This window comes from Dama dama, chromosome 22 (assembly GCF_033118175.1).
Source record: "Dama dama isolate Ldn47 chromosome 22, ASM3311817v1, whole genome shotgun sequence".
Lineage (NCBI taxonomy): Eukaryota > Metazoa > Chordata > Mammalia > Artiodactyla > Cervidae > Dama > Dama dama.
The window spans coordinates 5,837,490-5,860,916 of NC_083702.1; the positions used below are offsets into that span (position 1 = coordinate 5,837,490).

Consider the following 23,427-nt stretch of genomic DNA (forward strand, 5'->3'; position numbering starts at 1 on the left):
AAAAAGGGTTATTTGTGATGGCATTAATTCTTAACTATGTTTTACTCCAATATCCAGTGACATAGATCCTTTCTAGGGAGGAATCTTTGCCTTTTTCTTTCTTTCTAATGTTACTGCTATTGTCTATACTGATTGAAATGTGAATTTCAGAGGTGAAGACAATGACTGCAGATCTGCCATTGCAGGTCATCTGCTTGTAAACCTAGATGTAATGGAAGAAATGCTATTTTAGAAGTCTGCTTGGTCCTAGTACACAGTCAAATAGTTTTCATCATCGTAGCCTTAAATGCGTCTAGTAAATAGCTCTCTCTCTCTCTTTCTTTCACAGCCACAACTGTTGCAAATCCAATACTGTCGTCCTTAGATGTTAAACGAATTTTATTTCAAAAAATTACCGAGAAAGGAGATGAGTTGAAGAGAGCCTTTCAGCTGCTCGACACCGCTAACAACATGACGGTGACCAAGAGTGAGCTGCGGAGGGTCATCACAACCTTCCTGCTGCCTCTCACGAGAGAACAGTTTCAGGATGTTCTGGCTCAGGTACTGGGCGAAGGAGACTCGGAACCAGCCGGTATGCAGGGGGAGATGACAGGCATGTGGCCTAGCCTGGCCTCCCCGCACTGCCCCACACCGAGCCTCACTCGCCACCGCTCAGTGAGGCCCCGGCAGGCTCGGGGCCGTCTCCGTGTGCTGGGCTCATACTTTGCACTAGCACTATTAGAGTCATCCTCTTATTTTTCTAAGGCTTCCACATACACAATATGTGGGCGACTTCGCCTGGTGGTCCAGTGGCCAAGACTCTGTACTCCCAGTGAAGGGGGCCGGGTTCGATCCCTGGTCAGGGAACTAGACCACACCCCCGCCCCCCAGCATGTCACAACTAAGTTCACAAGCGTAACTAAAAATGACCCCACGTGCGGCAGTGAAGCTTGAAGGTCTGCAAGTGTATCGCAGCTAAGACCCTGCACAACCAAATAAATAGATAAGTATTTTTCTTTTAAAATAAAGAGTATTTGGTCAACATATATTGTGAAGCTTAGTACTTATATTTGTTCTTACCTCAAGTGGTTATTGAGCACCTATTGTATGCTCCATCCAATGTAGAGCAACCAGTTTTCAGTTATTATTTATTCAATTTTTTTTTTCTGTCTGCTCCTCTCCTCTCTTGGACGTTTTGGTGTTGTCCTGAAGACTCCGGAGGCTCTGTTTATTTTTAAAAATATTTTTCCTATCTGTTTTGCAAATTGCATAATATCCATTGATCTATCTTCAAATTCACTGGCTCTTTCTTAGCATCTCCATTCTGTTATTAAGTCTATTTAGTGAATCGTTAATTTTAGATGTTGTATTTTTCAGTTCTAGAATTTCCATTTGGTTCTTTTTTATAATTTCTATTTATCTGCTTAGATTTATTGATTTTCTCTCAATTATGAACATATTTCTTTTAACTCATTGAGCATATTTAAGATAGCTGCTTAAAAGTCCTTGTCTGGTAATTCTCATCTCGGGATTGGCCTGTTTTGATTTTTTTTTTCTTGAGAAGGTCACGTTTCTCTGGTCCTTCATTTAAAAATTTTTATAAAAATTTTTTAAATTATTGAAGTACAATAGCACATTTAATGGAGACTTGGAACATACAGAACAAAGTTACATATAATTCCACTATATATTACAGTTATTTTCTCAGTTGATAAGTTAAAAATTTTAGTTGGAGTTTCAATATCAAGCTCTTAAAAATTAATATAATGAATAGACAGAAAAGTAGAAGGGGATAATAGACCTGAAAAGCACTATGAACCAATTCAACATAATTAAGATTTATACAGTTTTCACACCACAGCAAGATACAAATTCTATTCAAGTTCCCATAGACTATATACCAGGGACATAAAACAAGGTGCAAAAATTTCATGGTCTAAAGGTTTTGAAATCATACTGTCCTCTTATCATTGTGGAATTATGTTGGAAATCAGTATCAAAAGATATTTGAAAATAACCCACATATTTTCAAATGCAATGTGTCCTTTACCAAAAGATCTTTGACTTAGCCCTTGAAGGCCTCAATAAAGTTAAAAGACTGAAAAAATACAGAGGGTGATTGCAGAGAAGAAAGCATTTAAATGAGAAATTAATACCAAAATGATAAATTAATATCAAAGATACTTTAAAAACCCCATGTATTTGGAAATTAAATGTCCACTTTTAAATGATGGGTGTATCTAAGAAGCCATAACATGGAAAATTAGAAAATAATTGTAACAATAAAAATGAAAAGAGAATTTATCAGAATTTGTTGCATGCAGCTGAAGCTGCTCAATGCAACTAAATGCAATGTGGAATCTTGAATTAGGTATGAAAACAAATAATTGGTCCTTCACTGTTGAGTGTATTTGAATTATATCCCAGACTAATGGTTTTCAACAGAAATATAATGTGAAGCACATATGTAATTTAAAATTTTCTGGTAGCTACATTACAAAGATAAAAAGAAGTGAAATTAATTTTAATAATATTTTTGTTTGACTAAAATCTCTCATTTCAACATGTAATCACTATTCAAAATTGGTGGTAAAATATTTTACATTCTTTTCTGTCTACCAAGTCTACAAGGCCTGGTGTGTACTTAATACTTAGAGCAGACCTCAATTCAGATACCACATTTCCATTAGAAATACTTTACCTGTATCTTATTATTTTTGTTCAGTCGCTCAGTCGTGTCCGACTCTTTGTCACTTCCTGAGCTACAGCACGCCACACTTCCCTGTCCTTTGCTATCTACCAGAGTTTCCTCAAATTCTTGTCCATTGAGTTAGTGATGCCGTCCAACCATCTTATCTTCTGTCACCCCCTTCTCCTCTTGCCCTCAATCTTTCCCAGCATCAGGGTCTTTTCCAATGAGTCGGGTCTTTTCCAATGAGTTGACTCTTTGCATCAGGTGGCCAAAGTATTGGAGCTTCAGCATCAGTCCTTCCAATGAATATTCAGGGTTGATGTCCTTTAGGATTGACTAGTTTGATCTTATTGCAGTCCAAAGGACTCTCAAGAGTCTTCCCCAGCACCACTGTTCGAAATTCTTTGATGCTTAGCCTTGTTTATGGTCCAACTCTCATATCCATACATGACTACTGGAAAGACCATAGCTTACTATACAGACTTTTGTCAGCAAAGTGATGTCTCTACCTTTTTTTTAAAACCTGTATTGAGATTTCATTTCACCTAGTCATTCCAAACATAAAAGTTTTCCAAAAATGGACTTAATTTTAGAATTTAGATTAATTAACATTAAAGGTAACAGTTCATTTCATCAGTTGCCCTGACTATGATCCATGTGCTTCAGAGTCGCATGTGGCTCTGGCTGTTGATTACACAGCATGGTACCCTGGAGACACTGGATTCTGTATCCTGACTCCTTCAGCTTTGAATGCCTTTGCTTTGGCAGGCAGTCACCTTCCAAATTCTGTCTTGCCTGCAGCGGGCAGTCATTCATATCTTGGTTCAGCTCTTTTGTCTTTTTTTTTTTTAATTATTTATTTTTAATTGGAGTATGGTTTCTTTATAATGTTGGTTTTGCCATGCATTAACATGAGTCAGTCATAGGAATACATATGTCCCCTCCCTCTCGAGTCTCCCTCCCAGCCTCCACCCCATCCCACCCTGTTAGGTTGTCACAGAGCACTGGGTCGAGCTCCCTCTGTTACACGGCAGCTTCCCATTAGCTCTCTGTTTTACATGTGGTGGTGTATGCATTTCCACGCTGCTCTCTCAATTCGTCCCACCCTCTCCTTCCAAACTGTGTCCACAAGTCTGTTCTGTATGTCTGCGTCTCCATTCCTGCCCTGCAGATACGTTCATCAGTACCATCTTTCTAGATTCCATATATATGTGTTAATATGCAATATTTTGTTTTTCTCTTTCTGACTTACTTCACTCTGCGTAATAGGCTCTAGGTTCATCCACCTCATTAAAACCAATTCAAATGCATTCTTTTTTTATGGCCAAGTAATATTCCATTACATATATGTACTCCAACTTCTTTCTCCATTCATCTGTTGATGGACATCTAGGCCGCTTCCATGTCCTAGCTACTGTAAACAGTGCTGCAGTAAACACTGGGGCACATGTGTCTTTTTCAATATGCTTTCCTCAGGGTCTATGCCCAGTAGTGAGATTGTTGGGTCATGTGGTAGTTTCATTCCTAGTTTTTTAAGGAATCTCCATACTGTTCTCCCTAGGGGCTGCATCAGTTTCCATTCCCAACTCTTTTGTCTTTAGCTGGGACTCTTCGCGTGTGACCTGCACACGCGTCGTTCAGGCATCAGCTGGAACGTGGACAGAGTGTGTACGTGGAAGGTGGGGCTCCTCCTCTTTCCTCTTTCAGATGCCCCTCACATTGCTAATGGCTGTGGTTGCTTTGGGTCAATGTGTTGGTTCTTCAGGCCAGAAAGACAGTGGGGTTTTGATGGGGGTGGGGGGCAGATTTAGCTGCTTTGTGCTGGCCACTGAGTGTGGCCACTCAAGTTCAAAGCCATTCAGAACAGGAAACTCTGTAGTTGTCCCTTCTTTTGAAGTTTTAAAGGTTTTTCCTCCAAAACCTGCCTGCTTTCTTTCACTCTCCAGAGCCTTTAGATAGTTCTTCTTTGGTATTTTAGCAGAGTCTGCGGGATGTTGACTGTGGGAGGTTAGTCTGTTAAGAGCTTTCTCTGCCACAACTTCTGCTACGTTGTTTTTAAAAAAGCAGTCCCAGAGTTAGGGACAAGTTGGAAGTATAGTGCAAAGAACAATTATTTTTCCTAAGCCATTTAGAAGGAAGCTACTTCATTACCTCAAATATATCAGTGTTCAGTTCAGTTCAGTCATTCAGTCGTGTCCGACTCTTTGCAACCCCATGAACTGCGCCATGCCAGGCCTCCCTGTCCATCACCAACTCCCAGAGTTTTCCCAAACTTGTCCATTGAGTCAGTGATGCCATCCAACCCTCTCATCCTCTGTCATCCCCTTCTCCTCCTGCCCCCAATCTTTCCCATCATCAGGGTCTTTTCAAATGAGTCAGCTCTTCCCATCAGGTGGTCAAAGTATTGGAGTTTCAGCTTCAACATCAGTCCTTCCAATGAACACTCAGGACTGATCTCCTTTAGGATGGACTGGTTGGATCTCCTTGCATGTTTCCTTAAAACCAGAACCCTGTTCTGTACTCCCACAATGCAACCATAATGGTAAAGACAGTAACATCAACTCACAATGACTGACTCAGCCCCGGGTCCAGGTCACAACTGTGCAGTGCATCTGGCAAGTCTCCTTTCATCTGGACGTTTTTCAGTCTGTCCTTAGTTCTGAGGACTGTAGCACTTTGAAAATTGCAGACCCGTTATTTTGTAAAGTGTCCCCAACTTGAGTTTATCAGATGGTAGATGTTTCCCCATGGCTAGACTGAGGCCTGCATCTTCAGCAGGAATGTCGCAGAAGCCAGACTGTGCTCATCTCATGACCTTTTGTTAGGCTGCAGGTGACTTCAGCCTGTCCCCTTACTGCTGCTGTTCACTGTGGTCACTCCATGAAGGTGGGAGCTGTCAGATTCCCCTTTCTTTTTCCCAGTGGAATGTTCTTTACACACGTTGTAATAAATAAGCAATTTGTAGGAGAAATCTTCGAAGCTATGTAGATGTGGCATTCCTCACCAAACTTCATGTATTCTTTATTGTTTATACATTTGCAGGGACTTGAGAGTTCCTGTTTCATTAAGTGGGTTATGATCCATTGCTTTCACAATTTATTTTGATATTTAAATTGTCTCTAATGTAGCCATGAGATCACCTTCATGCTGGTTTCTGTGTCCTTTTGACATGTCCCCATCATTTTTTGAGCACTTTCTGACTTCCTGATGCAAGATATTACAAGCTCGCCTGTACATTCCATGCTCAGTCCTGGAATCATCCATCTCTCCAAAGAGCTCTGGTTCTTTTTAATGGAAAAAGGCATCCGGAATCTGGGATCTAGGCCCCAGGGCTGCTCATTGCTCCTGGACGTCACTGCTGCAGGCCCTCTAAGTGGGCAGAGCTCCAAGGGACATGTTCCATATTTTCATCTATCTATCTATCTATACACACACACAAGTGTGCGTGCATGTGTGCTTGGTCACTCAGGCGTGTCCGACTCTGCAACCCCATGGACTGTAGCCCGCCAGTCTCCTCTGTCCATGGAATTGTTCAGGCAAGAATACTGGAGTGGGTTGCCATTTCCTCCTCCAGGGGATCTTCCCAGCCCAGGGATTAAACCCTCTTATTTCGCTTATGTGAATATGCATCACCCGTCTCCCATCTCCAGTGCCTACACACCCAGGTGGGTGCCCTCTGCCTGCCGTGTGGGTGTGCTCTCTGGCTCTGAACATGGCAGACATCACGTGTCTCTGCCCCGTCTAATGACTGCAGGACTGAACTGTTGGGGGGAGACAGGGAAGAAGGGAAGGGGAAGGAAGGTGAGGAGCTTTCCTCCTCTTCTTTAAAAAAATATTTCCCCTTTATTCACTTCTAGAATCTCGCAAATAATGTATATTGATTCTTTCACCTGTTACTATTTACTCTATCCACATTTTAAATAAAAGCTTTACTAAGATATAATTTATATATTATAAAATTCACCGTTTAACGATGGACGGGTTTGTGGGGTTTTTTCAGTGATTTCTTTATTATTTTTGGCTGTGCTGGTCCTCGTTACTGCGCAGGCTTTTCTCTGGCTGCGGTGCGCGGGGCCACTCCCTAGTTGGGGGGCAGTGGCTTCTCGCTGCGGTGGCTTCTCCTGTCTCAGAGCACGGGCTTCAGGGCACTCGGACTTCAGGGGCTGTGGCTGCGGGCTCAGCAGCTGCAGTTCCCAGGCTCTGGAGCACAGGTTCAGTAGTTGTGTTGCATAGGCTTAGTTGCTCAGAGGCTTTTGGAATCTTCTTGGACCAGGGATTGAACCGGTGACCCCTGTGCTGGCAGGCAGATTCCTTCCCACTGCGCCACCAGGGAAACCCTTGAGGTTTTTAATATATGCACAGAGTGATTCACAATCACCACTATCTAATTCCAGAACATTTCATCATCCCTAAAAGAAACTTCTGTATTCATTCGCAGTTACTCCGCTCCCCCCGTTCCCCTGATCCCTGACAACCATTAATCCACTCTGTGTCTTAATAGATTGTGTAGGCGGGCTATTTCATAAAAAGGAATAATATCGTATAGGATCTTTTGTGTGTGACTTCTTTCACTCAGCATAATGTTTAGTTCTGCTAAACATCCACGCAGCATGGATTAGCACTTCATTCCTTGCTATGACTGTGTAGTATTCCACGGCATGGAGACAACAGTTTCTTCATCATCTGTTGCTGGACCTTTGTGTTGGCTCCACGTTTCGGCTTCTGTGAACGGTGCTGCTGGAAACTTTGACGTACGAGTTTTCGTGTGGACATATGTTTTCACTTCTCTTGGGCACATACCTAGGAGTGGGAGTGCTGTCTCATGTGGTAATGTTCTCTTGCTTTTAAAGAACATTTGTCCTCACAAACATTGCATCAGTTTCATCGCAAGCTTGATTGAACTGATCTTTTCTTTATACCAAATGGAAAGTGAAAATATTATTTCCTGCTAATGTCTCCCTATATTCATGATCTAATGTTAATTTAAAATTTTGACAGCCTCCCAAGCTAATCAGCTATGCAGGAAGAGGAAAAGCACAGAAAATGTGAAATGTGTATCCACTTTTTTAAAAGCGACATCTGTTTTAAAAAGAAGCCACTGAGAACTGTAGAACTTCAGAGCCTTTACATAACAGGTTCTGGTGGTCTGTCTTATAATCAGCGTGTGTTTCTAGAACCTTGAGCTCCCGTGACCCATGGATGAACCCAGGAGAGTTCCTTCTGGGTGCCTTCACAGGAGGCCAGGTTCACTGGCAAAGCAAGGAGGGGCTTATCCCCCTAATCCTGGCCTTCACAGGGTGTGTGACTTTTCCAAGTCTTTTAGCGACTAATCCATGTGCTGACACCCAACTTTCTTTTTCAATAGTTAATATAAGCCTAACTGGCAATGTATAAAACTGGTAAAATAGCTCGTGGAAATCTCACCCTTAAAATTAGAAAAGAGGGGGCTTCCCTGGTGGCTCAGTGGTGAAGAATCCGCCTGCCAGTGCAGGAGACACGGGCTCCATCCCTGATCTGGGAAGATCCCACCCGCCGAGGAGCATCAGCCCATGCTCCACAACTGCTGGGTCTATGCTCTAGAGCCCCGGAGCCGCAGCTGCTGAGCCCACAAGCTGCAACTTCTGGAACCCTCTCACCCCAGAGCCTGTGCTCCACAACAAGAGACGCCACCTCCACGCAAAGCCTGCTCACCACAACTCGGGAGAAAAGCCCCTCTGGCAACCAAGACCCAGTACAGCCAAAAACAAAGTAAATAAAAATTTACAAACACATTAAAAATTAGAAAAGAGTTTTCCAGTTATAGTGAATTTACTTTAGCTGTAATTTTATCTCAAGAACCGTGTCAAGAATGTTTGAATGTCAGGGTGATGATAGATGAGGCATTGTATGTTAGCTACCCTGTACCTTAATTTCATTAATAGTGATACGATATATTTTTTTTTAATGTGCCTCAGTCTGTGAATATCAATATAAATTAAACACTTTAAAAGAAGTCGCACCGGTTACTAGATGCCAGAGAAGGAAAAAGTTCTATTCTGGTCCTGGTGGTTGTGCCAAGGAAAGAGAAGCCTTGGAAGGTTCTCATCAACACGCTGGACGTGGATTCACAAACTGTGCTTCGCCAGCTGCAGTCTAAGAATTTGCTTCCAGTGATTCATCAGTGGACGGTTTTGAGTCTCAAGACATTTTTGCCAGAATCGCAAATCCCGGAGAAGTGAATCCTTAGCCGAGCCTTTCCTTTTAGACTGGATCCTTGGGCTTAGTTTGGAAACTAGTTATTGTAAAAATGTATCTGCCACCTTAGAATTTTCATCAAATCACAAATAGTACCTGTGTTCTTCCCTGGAGAATTCCATGGACAGAGGAGCCTAGTAGGCTGCAGCCCATGAGGTCATAAAGAGTCCGGACGTGACAGAACAACTTTCACTTCACTTCACAAGTAGCAGTGGTTTTCCCAGGTGGTGCTGGTGGTAAAGAACCAACCTGCCAATGAGACATAAGAGGAGTGGGTTCAATCCCTGGGTCGGGAAGATCCCCTGGAAGAGGAGGGCATGGCAACCCACTGCAGTGTTCTTGCCTGGAGGATCGCCATGGACAGGGGAGCCTGGCAGGCTACAGTCCATGGGGTTGGAAAGAATCAGACACGACTGAAGCGACCTAGCACGCACAAGTAGCAATATGAAATGTGACAAAAACCTCAACAGTTGATGGACTTTTTTTTTTCTTTTTTGCCGACAGGGTGGTTAGTGTAGTGAGATGAGCTTGGCCTCTGGAGTCGCAGATTTCTGTGAGTCCATGGCAGTGCTGTGCAGGGCTGTCATTCCTCTGCTCTGTGAAATGTGGAAGGTTTCAGCTTCCTCAAAAGGTGGTGTGGGGCTGGATGAATTAAAACCAAGAGCGGTGCCTGTGCCCGTTTATGAAGTGTGAGCTCCTTCGATGTCAGCTTCGTCCCTTCTGCGTTAACTCTTATCACTGCTAAGACCAGGAGGGAGGGCATCCAGTCTGGGAAACTGCACGTTTAATCTGTCCTTGCCCTTCTTCTGTGGGACGAGGGAACCTTTGAGGTGCCTACCCAAGTTAAATCTACCGAAAACCACGCTATCAGAAGTCAGAGTCCTGGTGTCCTTTCCAGGAAAAGGCTTTGCAGAGGCCCACCCTGGGAGCCACTCTCCCCCCGGTCCCATGTCCTAGTTAAACAGTAAAGGGAAATGTGTCCTTTAGGGAAGACCGAGATAACCGTGCTAGGCTTTGAGGCTGGAATTTTAAGGGCTAAGTAAATATCAAACTTGGTTGTATGGGCTCGGGAGCCGTTTAGCTGTGTGGGAGATTGTACTTGTGTATTTGCATGAAGCTTAAAAAAGTATATTTGTATTGATTGTGTATTTATTTTAATTTTAGTTTCACATGCTTTCTGGGGAAATAATTTTTTCACATTTTTTAATAAATTGACTTTTTATTTAAAAGTAATTTCAAGCCTCCAGCAAGTTTGTAAAGGAAAGTATGGTACAAATAATGGCCATTTCCCTTTCCCAGGTTTGTCGATTGTGAACATTTAACCTCATTTGCTTCTCCTGTAACCTTGCATTCCCTCTGTGCATGTATGCAAGCTATGTATATACAAAATACACAAACAACGTGTATGTAATTTTTTCTGAACCATTTAAGAGTAAATTGCTTATACTAATGGTTCTTTCTTTATTTTTTGGCTGTGCTGGGTCCTCATTGCTACACACGGGCTTTCTCTCGTTGCAGCGAGCAGGGGCCGTGCGAGGGCATCTCATTGCGGTGACTTCTCTTCTCTTGGTGTGGAACCCGGGCTCTGGGCTCTGGGCTTCCATAGTTGTGGCTCTCAGGCTCGAGAGCACAGGTTTTGGCAGTTGTGACACACGGGCTCAGATGCCCCACAGAACGTGGACCCTTCCTGGACCAGGGCTCGAACCCAGGGCTCCCCTGCACTGGCAAGCAGATTCCCAGCCACTGGACCAGCAGGGAAGTCCTGTTATTGGTCCTTTACTTCTAAATACTCCAGTGTGTATTTCCTCAAGAGTAAAAACTGTTCTCTTACCTAATCACAGTACAGTTACCAACTTCAGTAAACATTGAAGTAGTAATACTTTTATTTAATCAAGAGTCCGTATTAACCCACCTGGCCCAATGATGCCCTTTGTAGAATTTTAGATTTAAAAATGACTTTTTTTCTACCTTAAAAGCATATGACCATATAGAAAGGGCACATGATACTCAGAGGGTAAATTGTGCTGTGGCCTCAGACTCTTGGGAAATATATATTTACACACACACACACACACATATATAAATACACATGTAAAATACGTTAGAATATATTTCTGCTACTGTTACTTTATCTTTTTAAAAAACATTTATTTATTTGGCTGAGCCCGGTCTCAGTTGAGGCATTTGTGATCTAGTTCCCTGACCAGGGATGGAGCCTAAGCCCTCTGCATTGGGAGCGAGGAGTCTTAGCAGGGACCAGCAGGGAGGCCCCTACTTCATCTTTGAGAAAGACCTGTTGTTGCTCGGTCGCTCAGCTGTATCCGGCTCTCTGCGACCCCACGGACCACAGCACACCAGTCCTTCCCTGTCTCCCTGAGTTTGCTCAGGGAGTGCATTGAGTCGGTGATGCCATCCAACCATCTCATCCTGTGCTGTCCCCTCCTCCTCCTGCCCTCAGTCTTTCCCAGTCGATGGACCTAGATTTTAGCTAATTCTGCAGAGGACTCGGTGGCTTTTAGTTGAGCACAGACGGGCATTCTGGCCTGTATGCTGCTCGTTCTTGGTTTGCTGAGGGTGCCTGTCAACTCAGACACCTGGGCTGAGCAGCTGGAAGCGTTACTGGAATGCCCACCGCGCCCAGAGTGTCCTGCCTGCCTCGCGAAGCCAGCTGTGCTGTCCATGGCTTGGCCCTGAACTCGCTAACGAGCTGTCATTCTTCTTGTTCGGGTGTAGATCCCCCTCACCAGTTCTGGGGCCGTTCCGTACCTTGTATTCCTGTCCAGATTTGGAGGAATTGACCTGAATATCAATGTTATAAAGAGGTAAGTTTTTTTTCCCTCATATGAAAATGTGAAGCTTGAAGTGATATGAGATAGGACACAAGCACATTAGAGCTAACCATGTCACAGATATGATCCTCAGGCAAAAAAATTACTCAGAGAAGATTCTGATGTCTAAATGGGATGTTTCAGGATTAGAGAAATAATATTGTATTCAAAGTGGAGACACAGCAAATTAAAACCAGACCAACATGTTTTTCACAAGTGGTGCTAGTGGTAAAAAATCTGCCTGCCAATGCAGGAGATGCGGGGAACTTGGGTTTGATCTCTGGGTTTGGAAGATCCCCTGGAGAAGGAAATGCAGCCCACTCCAGTATTCTTGCCTGGGATATCTCTTGGACAGAGGAGATTGGCGGGCTACAGTCCATGGGGTCACAAAGAGTCAGATACAGCTGAGCACACCCAGCACAACATATTTCATATGTGATGCCTTTCATATTTGGAAATAAGGAATTTAATTTTCTTTTTTTTTTTGCCACATGGCAAGGCTTGTGGGATCTTAGTTCCCCAACCAGGGATTGAATGTGGACCCTGCACATCTTAACCACTGGATCACCAGGGAATTCCTTGGAAATAAGGAATTTAAATTTTGAAGTAAGAGTGTTAAGATGCTACATTTTTTTTGTTTTTTTTTTTCCCATATATTTTTAGTGTCTTTCATTGGCTAGTGATCATATTTTTGTAGCTTGAAATGAAAAAAATTTTAGAAGATCTTTGTATGAGGTCCTCATAGCTGTAGCCTGAGCACGGGGCTCGTTTGCCTTATCTGTGAAACGAGAGCGCTGGAGCCTGAACTTTACTGTCTCTGTCAGCTATAAAGTTCTTTGATTCTAGTGTGCAATGTAGGAAATATTGTTTTAGAGTAGAAAAATTATTGACTCAGATTATTCTGACTCTAAATGAGTAAGCTTATTTTCTCAGAAATTGTGTAAACAATTATAAGAGAATTAAACTTGGTTCTGAAATATTAGCACATTCTGGTGTTGTGACTTTCATGATTGCAGCCATCTTGGATGTAGCTGAGTTGTGAGAATTAGTGCAGCCGTGCAGAGAGGGAAGGGGGATTGCTGATTACTGGGTAGAGTTTCTGTTTTGCTAGGTGAGCAAGTCCCAGAGATCCCTTGCACAGCAGTATGGATATATTCACATTACTGAAAGTGAAAGTCGCTCACTCGTGTCTGACTCTTTGTGACCCCATAGACTATACAGTCCGTGGAACTCTCCAGGTTCAGAATACTGGAATGGGTAGCCTTTCCCTTCTCCAGGGGATCTTCCCAATCCAGGGATCAAACCCAGGTCTCCCGCATTGCAGGCGGATTCTTTACCAGCTGAGCCACAAGGGAAGCCCAAGAATACTGGAGTGGGTAGCCTTTCCCTTCTCCAGAGGGTCTTCCCAGCCCAGGAATCGAACCAGGGTCTCTTGCATCGCAGGCGGATTCTTTACCAACTGAGCAAGCTGTACAGTAAAAATGGCTAAGATGGTAACTTGTGTCCTTTCCTGGTGGCTCTGATGGTGAAGGAGTCTGCCAGCAGTGCAGGAGACCTGGCTTTGATCCCTAGGTTGGGAAGATCACCTGGCGAAGGAAATGGCAACCCACTCCAGTATTCTTGCCTGGAGAATTCTATGGCTAGAAGAACCTGGCAGGCAGCAGTCCATGGGGTCACAAAGAGCCAGACACGACTGAGCGACTAACACTTAAAAAAAAAAAAAAATTGATGCAGCAGCTCCACCAAGAATGACAAAGTATTATCTTCTCCAGGATCTGGGACTTGTAATCTGCTGATGCTGTCTGTAAGTGATGAGCTAGGATAACTTCCAGACTCATTCAGAAGAACGAGAAGAACGACTGGTCGTTTTATAGGCGTATTCATACTCTTGACCTAATAAAACCGTCCCCATTTGGGGGATAAGTAACATAATTTGAATACTCTTTGCTGAAAAAGCTCAACAGTTGGGAAAAACTAAAAGCAGGAGAGTTCTTTTTTGCTTTTAATTGTGAAACCTCAGTCTAATAATTTGTGATGAAAAGTATCATACATTACTTTCTTAAACACAAAAGACTGAATATTTAAACTAAATTAGAAAGATTTCCAGCTTACTCTTGAAGCTAAATTCTCTTTATTGTTTAAGGCCATGTGAATAGAAAATTCTGTTTCTAGTACTATGGTAGGCTGCCTCCATGAACAACACTTTCACTCAAAACAACTAAAATGGTGGATAAAAGGTAAAATATTTTAATGCATTACTGAGCTGGCAAGAAAGGAAGTAATTCTTAGAGGCTAAGCATGCAGCAAGAACTGGAATATAGAGAAGTTTTGTATAAAGACAATTTTTGCCGTGAAGTATTGGCCAAATCTGGGTGAACTGGTGTTTCAGTTTTGTTGGGTCTTTGGAGTGAAAGGAACAAGAGACAAAGCCTACAGGGTCTATCCAAGGTGGAAAAACCAAAGAGAAGACCAGTACATGTACAGTGGGGACCCCTATACCCTCTTGTAAGGATAAATATAAAAATATATAACTGTATGACAGAAACCTACCTATTTCAAACACTGGCATTGGGTGAATAGAGGAAAGATTGTAATCACAAGTCAATTTTAATGAAGATCTGTACCTAAAATAATGCTCCCTGTGTGGTCTGAAAAGTCTCAGGCTAGGAATTTACTTAAAACTGGTCCTGGACTGGGTGTGCCTTTCAGGGGAGGAATACATCTACAACATAGCCCTTAAAGAAAACCACAGATAAAGTGTCACAGAAAATCTTGAAGACATATGAAGAGACAAAAAATGAGGACTGCAAAGAAATGGAAATCATATCCAGTAGACTCAGATCTCCAAACACTTGCAGTGTTGGAACTATCAGATACAGAAGCTAAAACCAGTGTTTTAATCTTTAAAGAAATGAAAGAATGGATTCAATATATGAATGCAAAACAATAGAGGCAACAAAAATAAAGATTTGAGGAAGTACAAAATGGAACTGCTAGCACTGAAAGATAACAAATACTGTAGAATAAAATTTTAGTGGATGGGTGAAAATAGTGGATTCAACACAGCTGAAAAGAGCGTTAGTGGAGTGGAAAACAGATCTGAAGGTAGTATGCAGAATGCCGCACAGAAACAAGGAGAGATACAGAACATGGAGGACAGGTGTAAGAGACATGGGAGGTGGGAAGGGAAGGCCCAGTGATACTTCTTGTTGGATTTCCAGATATGTAAGAGAAAGAGTAGGACAGGGACTAAATTTGAAAAGGTAATGGTTTAGAATCTCGAGCCAGATAAATAAAAAGGGATGCCTGTCTAGACATATCACAGAGAAACTGTAGAACATTAAAATCAAAGAGAAAATATTTAAGGCAATGAGAAGAAAAATGGGGTTGACTCCAGAGGAGTGACAATTAGACTGACACTGATGTCTCAACAGTGACAACGAAAGGCATGAGATTGTGGGAGAAGCTCTTCTGTGTGCTGAGCTAAAATATTTGCCTTCCTAGATTTTTTTTTTTTTAAAGCTATATTTGTAAGAATAAGAAAGAGAGCTCCTTCTATGGGAATCCCTGGCCGCCTTTCCTCTTCTTGCCATGGTGTCTGCTCACCCATTGGGATCAGAGTATTTGGAAAAGGGATCCACGTCTGGCACCTTTGCCTGTGATGTTCAAGGTTACCTTTCACCTCCAACTTGTAAACTTTCTTCACACTGACTTGTAGAAAAACGAAGCAGCCTTTGCATTGGATTATCCTTCCCAAGTGTCTCAGTGGTAAAGAACCTGCCTGCCAATGCAGGAGACACAGGAGACGCGGGTTCCATCTCTGGGTCTGGAAGATCCCCTGGGGAGGGCGTGGCAACCCACGCCAGTATTCTCGGCTGGAGAATCCCATGGACAGAAGAGCCTGGCGGGCTGCCGTCCGTGGGGTCGCAAAGAGCTGGACACGACTGAGCAACTGACACTCTCACTTTCAAAGGTTTGGATAGCGTCTTTGAATTTCTGAAGATTAAAGACAGCAAGAAACATTAAAAAAAAGTCTGAGGATTAAATAACGACATTTCAGACAAAAACTGAGATGGTTCATGTCCTGCAGATCTTGACTAGGGGAATGCTAGAAGATGTGCTAACAACGAAAGGCAGGTGATCCCACGGAAACTGCAAGGCCCTCTGTGATCTGGCTGGCCTCCCTCAAGGGACTCTGCTGCTCTGCTCTTGTTCACTGTGTTCCCAAACTGATGACGTTGTTGTTGCTCCCGTCTTAGCACTTTTGACTGGTGGTTCCCAGTGTCTGCAGTGCTTCCACCAGATGAGCCTGTAGGTCACTACACCCTTGAGGCTAACACACAAGTGTGACTTTCTCAACATAGAACATGAGCTCCACAAGGGCAGGCAACTTTATCCATTTGACTTATTGATGTACTCCAAGTCCCTAGGAGAGTGCTTGGCACAGATCAGGTACTTAATGTGCTTCCCAGGTGGCTCAGTGGTAAAGAATCTGCCTGCCAATGCAGGAGACACAGGAGACACGGGTTTATCCCTGGGTTGGGAAGATCCCCTGGAGTAGGAAATGGAACCCACTCCAGGATTCTTGCCTGGGAATACCCATGAACAGAGGAGCCTGGCGCGCTACTGTCCATGGGGTGGCAGAACAGTTGGAAATGACTTAGTGACGAAACAGCAACAAGAAAGGTGCTTAATGTATATTCATTGAATAAGAGGTTGCAAAAACACCAACTGAAGTGAAATGAAGTGAAAAGTTGCTCAGTTGTGTCTGACTCTTTGCGACCCATTTATAGTCCTAGGCCAGAATACTGGAGTGGGTAGCCTTTTCCTTCTCCAAGGGATCTTCCCAAACCCAGGGATCAAACCCAGGTCTCCCCCATTGCAGGCAGATTCTTCACCAGCTGAGCCACAAGGGGAAGCCCAATGACAACCAACAAATGACACCTATAGTCAACAGCCTGAATGACTCTCATGGATGGAACACTGAGTGAAGGAGGAAGAAATGAACAAATAGTTCTGTTCACACGTGAAGTTCAAAACCAGGAAAACCGAACTGTTTTGTTTAAGGATACATACCTAGGTGGTAAACTTATAAGAAGATAAAAGATAAATGTAAATGAAGATAAAAGTATGTCAAGGCTGTGTATTATCACCTTGCTTATTTAACTTACACGCAGAGTACATCATGTGAAATGCTGGGCTGGATGAAGCACAAGCTGGAATCAAGATTGCTGGGAGAAATATCAATAACCTCAGATATACAGATGACACCACCCATATGGCAGAAAGTGAAGAAGAACTAAAGAGCCTCTTGATGAAAGTGAAAGAGGAGAGTTAAAAAAGTTGGCTTAAAGCTCAACATTCAGAAAACTAAGACCATGGCATCTGGCCCCATCACTTCATGGCAAATAGATGGGAAAACAAAAGAAACAGTGGCAGACTTTGTTTTGGGGGGCTCCAAAATCGCTGCAGATGATGACTGCAGCCATGATATTAAAAGACACTTACTTTTTTGGAAGAAAAGTTATGACCAACCTAGACAGCATATTAAAAAGCAGAGACGTTACTTTGCCAACAAAGGTCTGTTTAGTCAGAGCTATAATTTTTCCAGTAGTCATGTATGGATGTGAGAGTTAGACCATAAGGAAAGCTTAGTGCTGAAGAATTGATGCTTTTGAACTGTGGTGCTGGAAAAGACTCTTGAGAGTCCCTTGGACTGCAAGGAGATCCAACCAGTCCATGCTAAAGGAAATCAGTCCTAAATATTCACGGGAAGGACTGATGCTGAGGCTGAAACTCCAATGCTTTGGCCACCTGATGTGAAGAACTGACTCACTGGAAAAGACCCTGATGCTAGGAAAGATTGAAGGCAGGAGAAGGAGACGACAGAGGATGAGATGGTTGGATGGCATCACCAACTCAAGGGACATGAGTTTGAGCAAGCTCCAGGAGTTGGTGATGGACGGGGAAGCCTGGTGTGCCACATTCCATGGGGTCGCAAAGAGTTGAACACAACTGAGTAAGTGAACTGAAAAGGAAATGATATCCTAAGTGCTAGGAGAGTGGTTACTACGAGGAGAGAAAATATTTAAACTAGAAAAGGGCAGATGGGGCCTCTTTGTGTTTGGCTCTAATTCTTTAAAAATTATTTTTTAAAATTGTATTTATTTATCTATTTTTGGCAGTGCTGGGTCTCTGTCGCTTCATGAGCTTTTTTCCTAGTTGCATCGAGAGGGGGCTGCTCTCTGGTTGCGATGTGTGGGCTTCTGCTGTTGTGGAGCATAGGTTCTGGGCAACGGGCTTCAGTAGTTGCAGCTCCCGGGCTCTCGAGCACAGACTCAGCAGTTGGGGCACACAGGCTTAGTTGCTCCGCGGCATGTGGGATCTTCCCGGACCAGGGATCAAACTCGCTTCTCATGCGTTGGCAGGCAGATTCTTTACCTCTGAGCCACCAGGGAAGCCCCAGCTCTAATTCTTAATTTGAGAAATTGTTAAACAGATGTTTGCCTTAATTGTAAGCAAACTACGCATATGTGCTGTACATACTTTTCTGGGTCAAGGTTACATCTCATAATAACAATTTTTTTTTCATAATAACAATTTAAAGCAATAAATTTAATAAACAGATTAGATGCAGCCAAAGAAATAAGTGAACTGGAAGATCGGTCAGAAAACATTAGGCAGAATGTAGCATAGACACAGAACATGTAGCTGGAGCTCTTACAAAGAGCGGTGAGAGATGGGACGAGAGTAACAAAGAGACCACGGACCGGCCCAGACCATCGATGGAAGGTGCTGTCCTGTGGATCCAAGAAGCCAAGTCTCCAACAAGATTTAAAACAGAGGTGGGGGCAGAACCTCAAAGACCAAAAGATCCGAGAAGCAGTGAAACAGGGACTTTCCAGGTGGTCCCGTGGTTGAGACTCTGCTCTTCCATTGCAGGGGCCCAGAGTTTGATACCCTGGTGGGGGAGCTAAGATGCTGCATGCTGTGATGCGGCCAAAAGAAAAAAAAAAAAAGATTTAAAAAAAGCCAAAGGGCAACACTTACACAAAAGTGACTTTTTAAAAATAATTTATTTTATTTACTGCTTTTTGGCTGAGCTGGGTCTTCATTGCAGTGCATGGGCTTCTCATTGTGGTGGCGTCCCTTGTTGCCGAGCACGTGCTCTGGGCCCACAGGCTTCAGTAGTTGTATCTTTTGGACTCAGTAGTTTTGGCGCCATGGGCTTAGTTGCCCTGTAGCGTGTGGAATCTTCCTGGACCAGGAATCAAATCTGTGTCCCCTGCATTGGCAGGCAGATTCCTATCCACTGCACCACCAGGCAAGTTCAAAAGTGACTTTCAAATCGATTAATAACTATGATGTGTTGGAAGACCATCCCTTCCTTCCTAGAACTGTAGATCTAAAGAAAGCAGTTCAGTTCAGTCGCTCCGTCGTGTCTGACTCTTTGCTACCCTACAGACTGTAGCCCTCCAGGCTCCTCTGTCCCTGGGATGCTCCAGGTAAGAATACTAGAATGGGTTGCCATTGCCTTCTCCAGAGGATCTTCCTGACCCCAGGATCAAACCTGCATCTCCTGCATTGCAGGTGGATTCTTTACTGTCTGAAGAGAGGCCCTTTGACAAGTACATTGCTTGTCATTTCCAGAGCAATTGCTACAAGATTAAAAATGGACTGTGTAACTCCCAAACTCCAAAAAAAAAAAAAAAAAAAGGAACAAAAACTGAATGATAAAAATTAGATCAACCCAAAAGAAGGCAAGAAGAATCAGAAGAAGCAGGACAAATGGAAATCCTGAAAATACCAGTAATTATAATAAATATTCCGCTTAAAAGTCAAGTCCATGAAAAGAAAAACCTAAACATAAGGTTATAGAAAGGTTCAAAGTGAAGAGATTTAAAAAGACGTACCATTCCAAGAAATACCAATCTAAAGAAAGCTGGAGTCACTGAGTTAGTATCAAGTAATAGACGGGGCTCCCTTGAAGGAGACAGAGATGGCATTTGGGGTGGCAGAGGAACTGCCTTGACCAAATGCAGAGGAGGGAAAAGGAGGGAGGAGGCTGAGGTTGAGGGGGGGCAGCCTCCCTGGGCCCCTGGCGCAGCTGGTGGGGGTTATACAGGTATGTCTACCTTTTTACTCCTGAAATCTTAAACATATGCTACATGTAGTGTTTTGTATCTCTTCAATACCTAATGAGAACAGTATTAAATGTATGACATTTAACAGAGAATCGTAAGGCTGGATTCCTGGTTTCATCTTTAACTTGGGTCCAGCACTCAAAACCTCTGAGGCCATTTCGTTCTGTGTAAAATGAAGTTAATGTCCCTTTAAAGCGCTCTGGTGTCTTCCCCTCGTCCCCCTGGGAAGCTCCAGCTCCTCATCAGGGCCCCCTGCACCACAGGGCTGGTGCCTGCCCCCATCTCTGGGCTCACCCCGTGTTCCTTGGCCCTGCTCAGTGGGCTCTGGGCCCCCCCCGCCGCAGCACCAGCCCTGGGGTGTGCCAGACTCCTGGCTTCTCAGCGTGTGGGTCTCCATCCCAATGCCTGCTGTCCACCCCGTCCAGGAGACGGGCCTTTCCTTCTTCCCCTGTCTCTCCCCACTCCCCACTGCCTGCCTTTATTGTCTTCACAGCACTTCTGGTTACATCAACTTACCAACAAAGGTTTGTCTAGTCAAGGCTATGGTTTTTCCAGTAGTCATGTACAGATGTGAGAGTTGGACTATAGAGAAAGGTGAGTGCCGAAGAATTGATGCTTTTGAACTGTGGTGTTGGAGAAGACTCTTGAGAGTCCCTTGGACTGCAAGGAGATCCAGCCAGGCCATCCTGAAGGAAATCAGTCCTGAATATTCATTGGAAGGACTGATGTTGAAGCTGAAACTCCAATACTTTGACCACCTGATGGGAAGAGCTAACTCATCTGAAAAGACCCTGATGCTGGGAAAGATTGAAGGTGGGAGGAGAAGGGGATGGCAGAGGATGAGCTGGTTGGATGGCATCACTGACTCAATGGACATGAGTTTGGATAAACTCCGGGGGCTGGTGATGGACAGGGAGGCCTGGTGTTCTGCAGTCCATGGGGTTGCAAAGAGTCAGACACAACTGAGCAACTGAACTGAACTGAACATTGTTTATTTGATTGCTTATTTCCTGTCTGTCACCATCACTGGCATTAAGCTTTTTCAAGACTGGAAATGGTGTTCCGCTCGACATGGCACCCCAGACCTGGGTACAGGAGGCACTGGATAAATACTGTGAAGGGGCCTCTGGTGTTCTTTGTCCCCACCCTAGCCTCACGGTTGATTCCAAAGAGGGAGTCTGAAGCGGTTTATGGGTGGACAGAGGATGCAAAACCAGATAGAGTTAATACAAGCAGATGGAGCCAAGTGGCTGGTACATACGCCCAGCCAGGCTCAGCCCTTTTCCGCAGGGCTCAGCATGCATCTGAAGACTGGGCCTCCACTTCCCCATCGTGACCTTCGGCCTGCCCAGCCTTCTCTGTAAAGTGGGATGTCTGCTAACCCATGGAGTGCAGGCCGTAATTACTCAGTCCCCGCACCGCCCTGGGAGTAGTCGATGTTGTATTTCATTTTACAGAAGAGGGGCCCCAGGCCTGGAGAAGCTAAGTAACTTGCCTGAGTTCACACTTCTGGCAAACGGTAGTACATAAGAAACACCTTGCATTTAAAGATATGCAGTGTAGAAATTCTTATCATTTTCATCTCTGTGTGTCCTATGTAAACGTTAATTCAGTGAAAACATGCTAACAAGAGGTTTTTAATTGTTGTCTTTAAGGGGAGGTGAGAATGAAATGAATGGCTGTCGGACTTTAAAAGAGCTCGAGGCCCAAGTAGGAGAAAAGGTAATAGAGATCTTTCAAAGTTCTTCCGGGCCCCCCAACCCTACCCCCCCCCCCCCCGCCCCGACCAGCACCCACCCCCCCTCCAGCCACTTGTCAAAAGTAACTGCTAGCAGAGGGAGCTGATGGAGATGATGCAGAATGAGCTGGGTCTTGTCATCTGTGGTCTCATGTCAAAGTCGCCTGACTCAATAGATTGCACGCGCTCCGATGGCATCCTCTGTGATGAACCACACCAGAAGTCCTGGAATATCAATTACCTTTGCTTTAACTTTAGATCATCATCCGTAGGGCGGCCCTTCGGTTTCTGTCTACAACCGAGGCAAGGTTTTCTTTAGAATGAGAAGACTGCTGCTTTTCAGCAGTAAGTGCCAATCAAGAGCGGCATGGTAAAAATAACCAGAGAAATGCAGGGAGATAGACATTTATGTATGGAGTAATTTAGCCACAAAAGCTCCTGCGTGTGTTTAGGAAGGAGCATGTAGCTTTGTTCCTGTTTGTGGATTACTGTGGTGGATACTGCGGGGCACACCTAGGGAGGGACTGGGTGTTCACAGCATTTGGTGTTGGACTCAGACCCCTATTTAAGATGCATTTGAGCCTGCTCAGTTACATGAGCAGTTTGAGAATCATAGTTTAATTCACTTGATTCAATATGTTGGTTAGAAATGTGACAAATTTTCTTTCCTTTTTGAACTCTTCTGAGATTTTCATACGTTTCAAAATCAAACAGAGCCAGAAACCCACAAAATGTTTGTCTAAACCCCACAAAATGTTCTCCCGGCTTGTACACCAGAAAATTCATCTTAGTGTGATAATTTTTTAGCATTACTTGCTCCTAGAAATCTACTTTCTCTATCGTTTATATCAGTAAGAACCCTGGTACAATTATTTGCTGCTTCCATTGTCCTTCATTTGTTATTCTGTAAGAGATACATACTACACTGGATATTATTTATGGTATATGTCCTCAAGTTGTCTCTTCACAAACTGTGTTAATCATGAAATTATCCTAGAAAAGTCAACTGTTTATGACAGTCATCCTGTCAGCTGAGATGCTTTGGTGGATCAATAATGTGACATGACATTAGGGGAGTTAGGGGAGGGTGTGGACACAGGTCCGGCTTGTAAGTTACCGAAAGTGAGGCTTCCAAGAGGAAAATGAAGGGGACTTCACACTGGCTGTCTGTCCTTTCATCTCAGTTGTCTTTTCATCCCAGCCTCCTTCCAATAAAGCCCTCCCACTAAGGGTGAGTTTAAACCAGGGCAGTTGTCGTGCTAGTTCTGCAGAGAACAGAAAGGTGACCGCCAGAGGCTGAGCAGGTGATGGAGGGGCCGCCTGACCCCTGGCTCTCCCTGCCGAGCAGTCAGGCCCACGTAAGCTGGAACCCCAGCTCGACGGGTGACCCTGGCCCTGGGCAGGCGGGTGGCCTGGGACGGGCTCTGCCATTTACCAGCCGGTGGTCTTGGGCAAGTCCTTGTCATGGGGTTTCTTCATCTGTGGTTGGGGATAGGAACACCCATCTCACGGTGCTGTTGTGTGGCCTAGAAACATCCGGTATAAAGCGCCTGGAACACTCTGGCGATGCCATCTGTCATTATTATGGCGATTACTATAGTTTCCTTTGACGAATAGGTAGGAACTCATGAATGTCATCCCTTCCCACCGAGCCCAGAATAAGCAGAGCAAACCCAACACCCTCCTTGGCCACTGGCTGTGCAGTAGCGTGTTTCCACCTGCCACTCGGGCCCTGCCGTCGGACCTCACTCGAGCACCGGTGATGGGGAGGAACACCTGGCGATCAGTGAAAGAAGACTCCCTTCAGACATA

At 44.1% G+C, this 23,427-nt stretch overlaps 1 protein-coding gene across 1 annotated transcript in view; it reads left to right on the forward strand.

Annotated features, from left to right (window-relative positions):
• The window catches only part of EFCAB6 (EF-hand calcium binding domain 6), a 245,902-nt gene that overhangs the window by 29,647 nt on the left and 192,828 nt on the right, over positions 1-23,427 (forward strand). Inside the window, exons 4-6 of the mRNA XM_061124022.1 lie at positions 329-540; positions 11,639-11,727; positions 21,533-21,599. Of these exons, the coding sequence (XP_060980005.1) occupies positions 329-540; positions 11,639-11,727; positions 21,533-21,599 (368 nt within the window). The remainder of the gene's footprint in view (positions 1-328; positions 541-11,638; positions 11,728-21,532; positions 21,600-23,427) is intronic.